At 46.2% G+C, this 12,906-nt stretch overlaps 1 protein-coding gene across 1 annotated transcript; it reads right to left on the bottom strand.

Moving 5' to 3' along the window:
• Positions 1 to 10,862: 10,862 nt before the first annotated feature.
• LOC138675029 (E3 ubiquitin/ISG15 ligase TRIM25-like) lies at positions 10,863 to 12,906 on the bottom strand. The gene has a single exon (XM_069762966.1). The coding sequence runs from the start codon at positions 12,876 to 12,878 to the stop codon at positions 11,127 to 11,129; it is 1,752 nt and encodes a 583-aa protein (XP_069619067.1). The 5' UTR covers positions 12,879 to 12,906; the 3' UTR covers positions 10,863 to 11,126.

Raw genomic sequence — 12,906 nt, 5'->3', positions numbered from 1 at the left:
CCCTAAATCACTCTACTGGATAGGTTTTCTGGGGGTCGGGATAAGTTTGTTCACAGCAATAACACAGATACTTACCTTATGAATTATTTTAAAGCCACGAAATGCAGCCATGGCCGATCAGTTTAGACTGCTAGAGATTGATAATTATTGCAGGTGATAGGAAATCTAATCTAAATAGAAGGAAAATACAGGATGACTTTTGCAAATGTTAAAGTCAACCTTATTGATCACTTTTTAATTTGAAATTTAATAAAAGTCATTTACTTAATTATGAAAAACTGTGTATTAGTAAAGTTAATGAACAACTAGACAGGGAAATTACTGAGATCCAACAATTACCCACCCATTTCGTACTTAAAGGGAACGTGCCGCTATTCTTAATCTTTCATTAATAATCAATTATTTTTAAAACAAAATTTAATGTACCATTTTATTAGTTTTTAATTTTTTTAATTTTTACTTTAACCACTGGGGGCTGCCATTTTCATTTAGGGGGGTGTAAATGTATGAGCACAACACTTACGCATTTCAAATATGGCAGCCCCTGGGCATAAGAGACTGCGGTATGATGGAGACTACATCTATTGTATTCAGGCTGCTCCTCTTGCCTCTAGCTGTGACCTGGGCAGGCCCCAAGGCTGTCTGGATCGCCCCCGTAGGGCAGTGGGGTACTCGGAGCCGGGCCCTTCGGTTCTCAAGGGGGATGTCACGGTGGCTGACCCGGTCCGTGGCCCTAGGGACGTCCGTTGTAAATGGGGGGAAAGGTCTTTAAAGGGATAATGTTCGTGATGCCACCTGTGGTGTTCGGTCAGGGTGACCGACGCTGCTTAGGGGACCGCTGGGGTGATGTTATGGCAGCTAGATGGTATACCTTCCCACAGGTGAAGTATGTCCCCAGGGCTTCCCAGTGTGTAGATGGTGGATGGTGTGAGGTGCAGTGAAGAACGAAGACACAAGGTTGCAGTCTCTTTACCTTTTACTGAAGACTTCAGCGTCCACAGTCCAGAGCACCAGATCACAGGGCAGGCAGAGTCCGGCCGGTCTGAAGGCAAATCCAGAGTCCCCTTATCCAGGTGGAAATCAATAGACTTCCTCTAGCGCCTGGACGTTGTAGTACCTTACTGCTGAGCCTCTCGTAAGGTCCTCCCAACTGTTCTAGATGTTCTAGATGTTATGTCTTTCTCTCTGTCCCCCAGATGGATAGGAACAACCCATATGACTGATGGCCTGAGACTTTTTACAGGAACTCTAGCACGCCCCAGCCCCCACAAGTTGCCACCGTGCCTCCTGGGTATAGGTCGGGCAGGTAACGTGGAATTATCTGTCCTGCCGGTCTCTGGAGCAAGGCATGGAGATGACTGCTCCCTCGGTGTTCCGGCCACCGGATCCTACGCCTCAGAAGGAGGCAGCCTTTTACAGGGCAGAACTCCTTCTGGTTTCCTCTCCTTTTGCTATGACTTCGTTTCTCACCCTCTACAATACAATTCTCTTTCGTGTCCTTCCTTAGGATGCTGCCGCACGCCGGGCCGATGCAGCTCCGTGGCCTTCTGTCTAGGCCTCTGACAGTATCCCACCCCTGTCAGGGACCCTCCTGTCTGCAGCTGTTAGATGTTCCTCCTTTCCCACTGGCTGCCTGACAGGTGCTGCCTGGGTGAAGCCCAGTCAGCTTCTGCCTAACTTCCTATCCAGACCACCAGTTTTACCTAATTGTGAAGAGTGTTGAATGGTTTGTGATACCTGGTAAAGTGATCTCCTTTATTGCCTTCAGACGTAACATCACTCCCCCTGGTGGAAGAATGACATTACTGCAACGACCAGGACCCTGGGGTGCTGCATGTCCATGTCTCAGCTGTGGGAGGAGATCTTGGCCATCTTTTTCTCGGCTCCATTTTCCCAGTCATTGCACAAATTGCTAAGTCAGTGCAAGCAATAACAGGAGCCTGCAGGGAGCGGAGGTGCGGGGCTTGGTGAGTATCTGCTCACCGCCGACCCGTTCAGAGCACACAGAAGACACAGCATTGCATGTGAGATCAAGGAAGGTGAGTAGAAGAGTTTGATTTTTTTTTCTTTGCATTGAATATATGAGGGACATATACCACGATGGAGGCCATATACCAGGATGAGGACCATGTGAAAAATATTGGAGATATAATTTCATGTCAATCATTTGTATGCTATTTGGCAATGGATTATAAAAACCCCATTCAATTGTGCAGCTGTAATAGGACACCTAGCTCCACAGGTGGTCCAGCCTCGAAAGGCTGTGAGTGACAGATCTCACACACTGAGCCAGTTAAGCTCAGGACAAAAGGCTTGCTTGCAATATGAAATCCATGTACTGTAATTGCTTTGTTGAGTCAGCTATGATTTCATAAGGAGAATATGTACTTATCGTACGTCCTGGTCACACATCGGCTATATTTTCGAGTTCTCTCAAACCCTTACAGGGTCTCAATCGGCTCTAGCACCACAGGGTGGGGAGATGCCTAGAATGGAGCCAGGTAGCAAAGCTGTGTATGTTTTAACATGTAGAAGGGGCCGGCCAGATCAGATGATGTAAAAACCACCTCCTAAGGACCTTCTATTAAGAAGTTATGACCCATCTTAGGTTCTTGAGTTTTTAGCTGCTAAAGACAAGGAGAGGGGTAGGGATTTAGGCTCAGCCCAGAGGGCAGGAGAGAAGTGACCTAAAGGGGATAAACTCGGCCATGTGGTGTCTTTCTCTGGTATGCTTGCTATTCACTTTAAAAGTGGGGTCCACGTCAAGTAGCGTGCTATGAAGGTTGGAGCCAGCTGGCAGCCCATGCCCCCTGCAGCCCAGTGCAAACATAGTAAAACATCACACCGATTAATTGACAAGATCTATCTGCTTATATATGTTGAACTTCACCCATATTTGCATACCTGACCATTGTATATGTATAAACATTGTATATAGTGTATTGTCTTGTGTTCCCTTAACGTGATTAAGAATATAATTAAACCTTGTATAACAAGCTCAAACTGAAAATTATAATTCCAAATCTCTCCCACATGCTCACAACCACAGTGGGGGAGACTTACTCAGGGAGAAGTATCCCAATAGATACATCTAGGACACTCCCACAACTAGCATAATACAGACAAAAACGGAGTATCAGTCCATACTAAAATAACAATTTTATTGAATACAAATAGATAAAAAATCCAGTATTAGTTACATTAAGAAAATGAGTATACAACAAATAACAAGCAAAAGAAACAGTGACGGTAGCACAGATGAAAAAACAGCGTGGAGGAAAACTGATGCCACATGTATAAGTAAAGTGCCTAGTGCTAAAGTATATAAACCCAGGGAGACCGGTGCTATAACCCAAAACCCCCCCACACGCTGCAGCCCCAACGCGCGTTTCGCGTCAGCTTCGTCAGGGGACCGCCCCCTGACGAAGCTGACGCAAAACGCGCGTTGGGGCTGCAGCGTGGATCATCTCTGAGTGCCAGCTCCAGGGGTAAGGAAATGGGGGGGTTTTGGGTTATAGCACCGGTATCTGTGATTGATTTGAGCCTGTGTACAGGGCTCTGTGGAAGTCCACATGGATTTATGATTAATTGATGAGGCCCTATACCCCCTGACCCCGTCTCCCTGGGTTTATATACTTTAGCACTAGGCACTTTACTTATACATGTGGCATCAGTTTTCCTCCACGCTGTTTTTTCATCTGTGCTACCGTCACTGTTTCTTTTGCTTGTTATTTGTTGTATACTCATTTTCTTAATGTAACTAATACTGGATTTTTTATCTATTTGTATTCAATAAAATTGTTATTTTAGTATGGACTGATACTCCGTTTTTATAATTAAACCTTGGGCTGCTACATCATCATCTTGCGAGACCGCAATGCACTCTTGGGACCGGAGCATCGGTAAACGCCTGGGCTGGATCCAGGGGCCGACGGAAGGTAAGTATATAACTATTTTTTATTTTAATTCTTTTTTGTAACAGGGATATGGTGCCCACATTGCTATATACTACGTGGGCTGTGTTAGATACTGCGTGGGCTGTGTTATATACTACTTCTCTGTGCTATATACTATGTGGGCTGTGCTATATTGTTGTGAATTCTGTGGCTGAGTTCACTTCTGTGGTCACAAGTGGTATTGCAGCCTCTGGGCTTCCTCCCTCAGGTGTTTTGGTGAGCTCGTTGGCTGCCTTGCTATTTAGCTCCACCTGAGTCTGTCTTCCTTGCTCCTTGTCAATGTTCCAGTGTTGGATCTGAGCTACTGCATCTTTCCTTGGGCCTGCTGCTCTGCTAGATAAGTGCTTCTAGTTTGTTTTCTGTTTTTTCTGTCCAGCTTGCTATTAACTTTTGCTGGAAGCTCTGAGAAGCAAAGGGGTGCACCGCCGTGCTGTTAGTTCGGCACGGTGGGTCTTTTTGCCCCTTTGCGTGGTTTTCGTTTTAGGGTTTTTTGTGGACTGCATAGTTCTCTTTGCTATCCTCGCTCTGTCTAGAATATAGGGCCTCACTTTGCTGAATCTATTTCATTCCTACGTTTGTCTTTTCATCTTGCTAACAGTCATTATATGTGGGGGGCTGCCTATTCCTTTGGGGTATTTCTCTGAGGTAAGTCAGGCTTGTATTTCTATCTTCAGGCTAGTCAGCTCCTCAGGCAGTGCCGAGTTGCATAGGTAGTGATAGGCGCAATCCACTGCTGCTTATAGTTGTGTGAGGATAGATCAGGTACTGCAGTCTACAGAGATTCCACGTCTCAGAGCTCGTCCTATTGTTTTTGGTTATTGCCAGATCTCTGTATGTGCGCTGATTACTGCACGCTGTGTTGCCTGATTGCCAGCCATAACAGTACAAGGAGCCCCACCAATGATTCCCAATAGAGGGAAAAAAGAAATCCTGACATCATTTTTTTTTCTTAGCTCTGTCTTCAGTCTTTTTTTTCCCCTAGACATTAGAGTGCTTCAGGACACAGGTGTGGACATGGATATTCAGGCTCTGTGCTCCTCAATGGATAATCTCGTTGTAAATGTACAAAAGATTCAAGATACTATTGATCAGAAATCGATGCTAGAACCAAGAATTCCGATTCCTGATTTGTTTTTTGGTGACAGAACTAAGTTCCTGAGCTTCAGAAATAATTGTAAGCTATTTTTGGCCTTGAAACCTCATTCTTCTGGTAATCCTATTCAACAGCTTTTGATTATTATTTCTTTTTTGCGCGGCGACCCACAGGACTGGGCGTTTTCTCTTGCACCAGGAGATTCTGCATTGAGTAATGTTGATGCATTTTTCCAGGCGCTGGGATTGCTGTACGATGAGCCTAATTCAGTGGATCAGGCTGAGAAAAATCTGCTGGCTTTATGCCAGGGTCAGGATGATGTAGAAGTATATTGTCAGAAATTTAGGAAATGGTCAGTACTCACTCAGTGGAATGAATCTGCACTAGCGGCTTTGTTCAGAAAGGGTCTCTCTGAAGCTCTTAAGGATGTAATGGTGGGATTTCCTATGCCTGCTGGTTTGAATGAGTCTATGTCCTTGGCCATTCAGATCGGTCGTCGCTTGTTCGAGCGTAAATCTGTGCACCATCTGGCGGTATTGTCTGAGAGTAAACCTGAGCCTATGCAGTGCGACAGGACTATGACTAAAGTAGAACGGCAAGAACACAGACGTCTGAACAGACTGTGTTTCTATTGTGGTGATTCTACTCATGCTATTTCTAATTGTCCTAAACGCACTAGGCGGTTCGATAGGTCTGCCGTCATTGGTACTGTACAGTCCAAATTCCTTCTGTCCATTACCTTGATATGCTCTTTGTCGTCGTTTTCTGTCATGGCGTTTGTGGATTCGGGCGCTGCCCTGAATCTGATGGATTTGGATTATGCTAAACGTTGTGGGTTTTTCTTGGAGCCTTTGCGGTGTCCTATTCCATTGAGAGGAATTGATGCTACACCTTTGGCCAAGAATAAGCCTCAGTACTGGGCCCAGCTGACCATGTGCATGGCTCCTGCACATCAGGAAGTTATTCGCTTTCTGGTGTTGCATAATCTGCATGATGTGGTCGTGTTGGGGTTGCCATGGCTACAAACCCATAATCCAGTATTGGATTGGAATTCCATGTCGGTATCCAGCTGGGGTTGTCAGGGGGTACATGGTGATGTTCCATTTTTGTCGATTTCGTCATCCACCCCTTCTGAGGTCCCAGAGTTCTTGTCTGATTATCAGGATGTATTTGAAGAGCCCAAGTCCGATGCCCTACCTCCGCATAGGGATTGTGATTGTGCTATCAATTTGATTCCTGGTAGTAAATTCCCTAAAGGTCGTTTATTTAATTTATCCGTGCCCGAACACGCCGCTATGCGCAGTTATGTGAAGGAATCCCTGGAGAAGGGACATATTCGCCCATCGTCATCACCATTGGGAGCAGGGTTCTTTTTTGTAGCCAAGAAGGATGGTTCGCTGAGACCGTGTATTGATTACCGCCTTCTTAATAAGATCACTGTTAAGTTTCAGTATCCCTTGCCATTGTTATCTGACTTGTTTGCTCGGATTAAGGGGGCTAGTTGGTTCACTAAGATAGATCTTCGTGGTGCGTATAATCTGGTGAGAATCAGGCAGGGAGATGAATGGAAAACGGCATTTAATACGCCCGAGGGTCATTTTGAGTATCTGGTGATGCCGTTCGGACTTGCCAATGCTCCATCTGTTTTTCAGTCTTTTATGCATGACATTTTCCGTGAGTATCTGGATAAATTCTTGATTGTTTACTTGGATGACATTTTGATCTTCTCAGATGATTGGGAGTCTCATGTGAAGCAAGTCAGAATGGTTTTCCAGGTACTGCGTGCTAATTCCTTGTTCGTGAAGGGATCAAAGTGTCTCTTCGGTGTGCAGAAAGTTTCATTTTTGGGGTTCATCTTTTCCCCTTCTACTATCGAGATGGATCCGGTTAAGGTTCAGGCCATCCAGGATTGGACTCAGCCGACATCTCTAAAAAGTCTGCAGAAATTCCTGGGCTTTGCTAATTTTTATCGTCGCTTCATCTGTAATTTTTCTAGCATTGCCAGACCATTGACCGATTTGACCAAGAAGGGTGCTGATTTGGTTAATTGGTCTTCTGCTGCCGTGGAAGCTTTTCAGGAGTTGAAGCGTCGTTTTTGCTGTGCCCCTGTGTTGTGTCAACCTGATGTTTCTCTTCCGTTCCAGGTCGAGGTTGATGCTTCTGAGATTGGTGCAGGGGCGGTTTTGTCACAGAGAGGTTCTGGTTGCTCAGTGTTCAAACCATGTGCTTTCTTTTCCAGGAAATTTTCTGCTGCTGAGCGTAATTATGATGTGGGCAACCGAGAGTTGCTGGCCATGAAGTGGGCATTCGAGGAGTGGCGTCATTGGCTTGAGGGTGCTAAGCATCGCGTGGTGGTTTTGACTGATCATAAGAACCTTACTTATCTTGAGTCTGCCAAGCGCTTGAATCCTAGACAGGCCCGTTGGTCGTTATTTTTTGCTCGTTTTGATTTTGTGATTTCGTACCTTCCGGGCTCTAAAAATGTGAAGGCGGATGCTCTGTCTAGGAGTTTTGTGCCCGACTCTCCGGGGTTATCTGAGCCGGCGAGTATCCTCAAGGAAGGAGTCATTGTGTCTGCCATCTCCCCTGATTTGCGGAGAGTGTTGCAGAAATTTCAGGCTAATAAACCTGATCGTTGTCCGGCCGAGAAACTGTTCGTCCCTGATAGGTGGACTAGTAAAGTTATCTCTGAACTTCATTGTTCGGTGCTGGCCGGTCATCCAGGAATCTTTGGTACCAGGGAGTTGGTTGCTAGATCCTTCTGGTGGCCATCTCTGTCACGGGATGTGCGTGCTTTTGTGCAGTCCTGTGGAATTTGTGCTAGGGCTAAGCCCTGCTGTTCACGTGCCAGTGGGTTGCTTTTGCCCTTGCCGGTCCCGAAGAGGCCTTGGACACATATTTCGATGGATTTCATTTCTGACCTTCCCGTTTCTCAAAAAATGTCGGTCATTTGGGTGGTCTGTGATCGCTTTTCTAAAATGGTCCATCTGGTGCCCTTGGTTAAATTGCCTTCCTCCTCTGATTTGGTGCCTTTGTTCTTCCAGCATGTGGTTCGTTTACATGGCATTCCTGAGAATATTGTTTCTGACAGAGGTTCCCAGTTTGTCTCGAGGTTCTGGCGAGCCTTTTGTGGTAGGATGGGCATTGACCTATCTTTCTCCTCGGCTTTCCATCCTCAGACTAATGGCCAGACCGAACGAACCAATCAGACCTTGGAAACATATCTGAGATGTTTTGTTTCCGCTGACCAGGATGATTGGGTGTCCTTTTTGCCGTTGGCTGAGTTCGCCCTTAATAATCGGGCCAGCTCGGCTACCTTGGTTTCTCCATTTTTTTGCAATTCTGGGTTCCATCCTCGTTTCTCTTCAGGACAGGTTGAGTCTTCGGACTGTCCTGGTGTGGATTCTGTGGTGGACAGGTTGCAGCAGATCTGGACTCAAGTAGTGGACAATTTGACCTTGTCCCAGGAGAAGGCTCAGCTTTTCGCTAATCGCAGACGCCGTGTGGGACCCCGACTTCGTGTTGGGGATCTGGTTTGGTTATCTTCTCGTCATATTCCTATGAAGGTTTCCTCTCCTAAATTTAAACCTCGTTTTATTGGTCCGTATAGGATTTCTGAGATTCTCAATCCAGTGTCTTTTCGTCTGACCCTCCCAGACTCCTTTTCCATACATAATGTATTCCATAGGTCGTTGTTGAGGAGATACGTGGCACCTATGGTTCCATCTGTGGAGCCTCCTGCCCCTGTTTTGGTGGAGGGGGAATTGGAGTATATTGTGGAGAAGATTTTGGATTCTCGTGTCTCTAGACGGAAACTCCAGTATCTGGTCAAATGGAAGGGTTATGCTCAGGAAGATAATTCCTGGGTTTTTGCCTCTGATGTCCATGCCCCAGATCTTGTTCGTGCCTTTCATGTGGCTCATCCTGGTCGGCCTGGGGGTTCTGGTGAGGGTTCGGTGACCCCTCCTCAAGGGGGGGGTACTGTTGTGAATTCTGTGGCTGAGTTCACTTCTGTGGTCACAAGTGGTATTGCAGCCTCTGGGCTTCCTCCCTCAGGTGTTTTGGTGAGCTCGTTGGCTGCCTTGCTATTTAGCTCCACCTGAGTCTGTCTTCCTTGCTCCTTGTCAATGTTCCAGTGTTGGATCTGAGCTACTGCATCTTTCCTTGGGCCTGCTGCTCTGCTAGATAAGTGCTTCTAGTTTGTTTTCTGTTTTTTCTGTCCAGCTTGCTATTAACTTTTGCTGGAAGCTCTGAGAAGCAAAGGGGTGCACCGCCGTGCTGTTAGTTCGGCACGGTGGGTCTTTTTGCCCCTTTGCGTGGTTTTCGTTTTAGGGTTTTTTGTGGACTGCATAGTTCTCTTTGCTATCCTCGCTCTGTCTAGAATATCGGGCCTCACTTTGCTGAATCTATTTCATTCCTACGTTTGTCTTTTCATCTTGCTAACAGTCATTATATGTGGGGGGCTGCCTATTCCTTTGGGGTATTTCTCTGAGGTAAGTCAGGCTTGTATTTCTATCTTCAGGCTAGTCAGCTCCTCAGGCAGTGCCGAGTTGCATAGGTAGTGATAGGCGCAATCCACTGCTGCTTATAGTTGTGTGAGGATAGATCAGGTACTGCAGTCTACAGAGATTCCACGTCTCAGAGCTCGTCCTATTGTTTTTGGTTATTGCCAGATCTCTGTATGTGCGCTGATTACTGCACGCTGTGTTGCCTGATTGCCAGCCATAACACTATATACTACGTGGCTGTGGTATATATACGTGGCTGGGCAATATACTACATTGCTGTGCTCTATACTACGTGGCCTGGGTAATATACTGCATGGGCAGTGTTATATACTACATCTCTGTGCTTTATACTACGTTGCTGTGCTATATACTACGTGGCTGTGTAATATATTACGTGGCTGGGTAATATATTACGTGGCTGGGCAATATACTACGTGTCTGTGCAATATACTACGTGTCTGTGCTATACACTACGTGGCTGGGCAATATACTATGTGGCTGGGCAATATACTACGTGGCTGGGCAATATACTACGTGTCTGTGCTATATACTACGTGTCTGTGCTATATACTAAGTGGCTGGGCAATATACTATGTGGCTGTGTTATATACTACGTGGGCTATGTTATATGCTACGTAGGCTGTGTTAAATACTACGTGGGCTGTGCTATATGCTATGTGGATGGGCAATGTACTATGTGGCTGTGCTATATACTACGTGGCTGTGTTATACACTACGTGGGCTGTGTAATATGCTACTTGGCTGTGCTATATTTCTCTGCTGTATCTGTGCATCATGAATCGTGGCATGTGTGAAAGAGGGGGGCCCACTGAGACTCTTTCGCCCGGGCCCTCAAAAACCTGGAGCCGGCCCTGGCTTCACTGATTGGTCACGCCTGGCCGCGATCAATCAGCAACAGTTGCAGTCCGCCTGCGAATTGGCGCGGAATTTGAACCACGCTTCGCTAATTGGTCGCGTCCGGCCGGCTGAATCCTGTGTATAAATTGCATTATTCGGAAAACTTCATAAATAAACTACATACGTATTCTAGAATACCCAATGCTTTAGAATCGGGCCACCATCTAGTAATAAACATAAATAATAATGAAACAATTCACAAAAAAAACTAAACAATTATTAGTTTTCTAGGCTAATTCTGTGGTGAAAGACTTTGGGGCGTCTCATTTCTGTGATTACATCTTATCTACTGTACAGACAGCATCTTACAGAACAGCCCTGATTTCTCTTATCTGATATAAGACATGATTTTATAAAGCTGATATATAGCTGACACATAACACATAATATAACAAGTGGATTTTAATAGTTGCAATGATTATTTTCTTCATCAGTTTTCATTTCTATGTTCATCCTCTCCCCGAATCAAAATGGCAGATAACAGAGAAAATAAAGTGTACAGTGTATAGCCTGCAACGGAGAAGACTAGGGACTGACCAGAGACACCTGGAGAAAAGGAGATCACCTGTAGCCATGTCCACTGCTGGTCACCAATCAGATTTTAATTTCTGTGATGTCACTGGTAGATTTCTTCTATAATGACGGCTCCTCTCAGCTGCTCCTCGATATCTTTATAGAACCTCCACAAACATATAACGCAGCATGTAGGGGCTCGGAGAAGGCGGCAGTGAAGGTGTGTAAGTGTCTGATGGGGTCACACAGCTCATAAAAGGACAACTGCCCGCCCTCATAATCCAGATATATCCTGAACCGATCACTGGAGATCTGGTGAGGTAACGGGATCTCTTTACTGTTATGTGTCACCAAATACAGAATATTATTACCCTCCCCTCCACATAAACCCCAGGACTTGTTATTATCTCCAATGTGTGACTGACGCCCCCTCCTGACTACACTGGGGTAACACATCCCCACCATCCACAATACAGATCTACTGATCTCCACATCCCAGTAATGTCGTCCTGAGGTAAATCTCCTCCCGCTCATCACCTGATTATACTGGAATCTCTCTGCCGTTTCTGGACGATTCTGTGTTGTTAGTGTCCAGGTCGCAGTTTTCAGGTCGTCTGATATAAGGAGATTATTACCTGCTGTGTTTACATCCAGTAATATGTCTGCAGGATCCTGCACATGAAAGATCACATTTATATCTCTTATCATAGTAGATAATGTGTGTGATATATGTGAGATCAGCTCCGCACCCCAATCACCTCCATCATGTCCTCCTCTGTCCTCATCACTTCCATCATGTCCCCATCTGTCCTCATCACCTCCATCATGTCCCCCTCTGTCCTCATCACCACCATCATGTCCCTCTCTGTCCTCATCACCTCCATCATGTCCCCCTCTGTCCTCATCACCTCCATCATGTCCGTGTCTGTCCTCATCACCTCCATCATGTCCTCCTGTGTCCTCATCACCTTCCTCCTCCTCAGGATCACACAAGTCACCGGTATCAAGTTCCTGTAAAACAGTCAGTGGATCCGTCATGTTACACAGCTCCTCAATGTGCCTCATCTTCCTGGACAGCTCGTCCATCTTTATTTCCAGATTCCGGATCACATCAGACAGTGACAGTGACACCTCCTCTTCCCACCTGGAGATGTCACTCAGGACCTTCTTCTCCAGGTCGTCCACCCGTCTCCTGATGTCTGTAAACTGGGCAGTGACTCTCTCGGCTTCTCCAGCTGCTTTTTCTTGAGCTTTTCTCTTGCGTTCCTCCAGACTCCGGACTCTTTCCTCGCTCTTCTTCGTGATCAGTTTCTGGAGAACATTTCTCAGTTTCTCCTTCTTCTTCTCAGAGGCCTCATCCACCAGCTCCACCCGGTGTCCCCGATGTTCTCCGGCCAAACTGCAGGACGCACAGATACAAGCCTCGTCCTCAGTGCAGTAATATTCCAGGATCTTCCTATGGACAGAACATTTCCTGGTCTCCAGAGAAGTGCTGGGATCAGTGAGGACGTGTTCTGGTCCTTTGCTGTGAACCCTCAGATGTTTATCACACAGAGAAGCCTCACAGTGTAGACAGGACCTAACAGCAGGTACAGGAGAGTCCACACAGTAAGTGCAGCAGATCCCGGTGATCTCCCCCTGATGTGGATGACTAGACAGGAAATCCTCCACAACGTTGTGTAATGTTACGTTCCTCTTCAGGGCCGGCCGCTCCTGAAACTCTTCTCTGCATTCAGGACAGGAATAAACTCCAGACTTGTCCTGTGTAATCAGGACCTGATCAATGCAGACCCCGCAGAAGCTGTGTCCACATCTCAGGGTTACAGGATCCGTATAAATGTTTAGGCAGACAGAACATTCCAGCTCCTTTCTTAAACCAGCAGACGCCATCGCTGACGCGGTCGGAAGAAATGAAAGT

Source organism: Ranitomeya imitator, chromosome 4 (genome assembly GCF_032444005.1).
Source record: "Ranitomeya imitator isolate aRanImi1 chromosome 4, aRanImi1.pri, whole genome shotgun sequence".
NCBI classification, from domain to species: domain Eukaryota; kingdom Metazoa; phylum Chordata; class Amphibia; order Anura; family Dendrobatidae; genus Ranitomeya; species Ranitomeya imitator.
The sequence above is the reverse complement of the archived record's forward strand: the minus strand, read 5'-3'. Positions and strand labels throughout refer to the sequence as shown.

Bases quoted from the DNA above. Each gene is read 5' to 3' on its own strand.
- LOC138675029 (XM_069762966.1), bottom strand. From the start codon at position 12,878: ATGGCGTCTGCTGGTTTAAGAAAGGAGCTGGAATGTTCTGTCTGCCTA.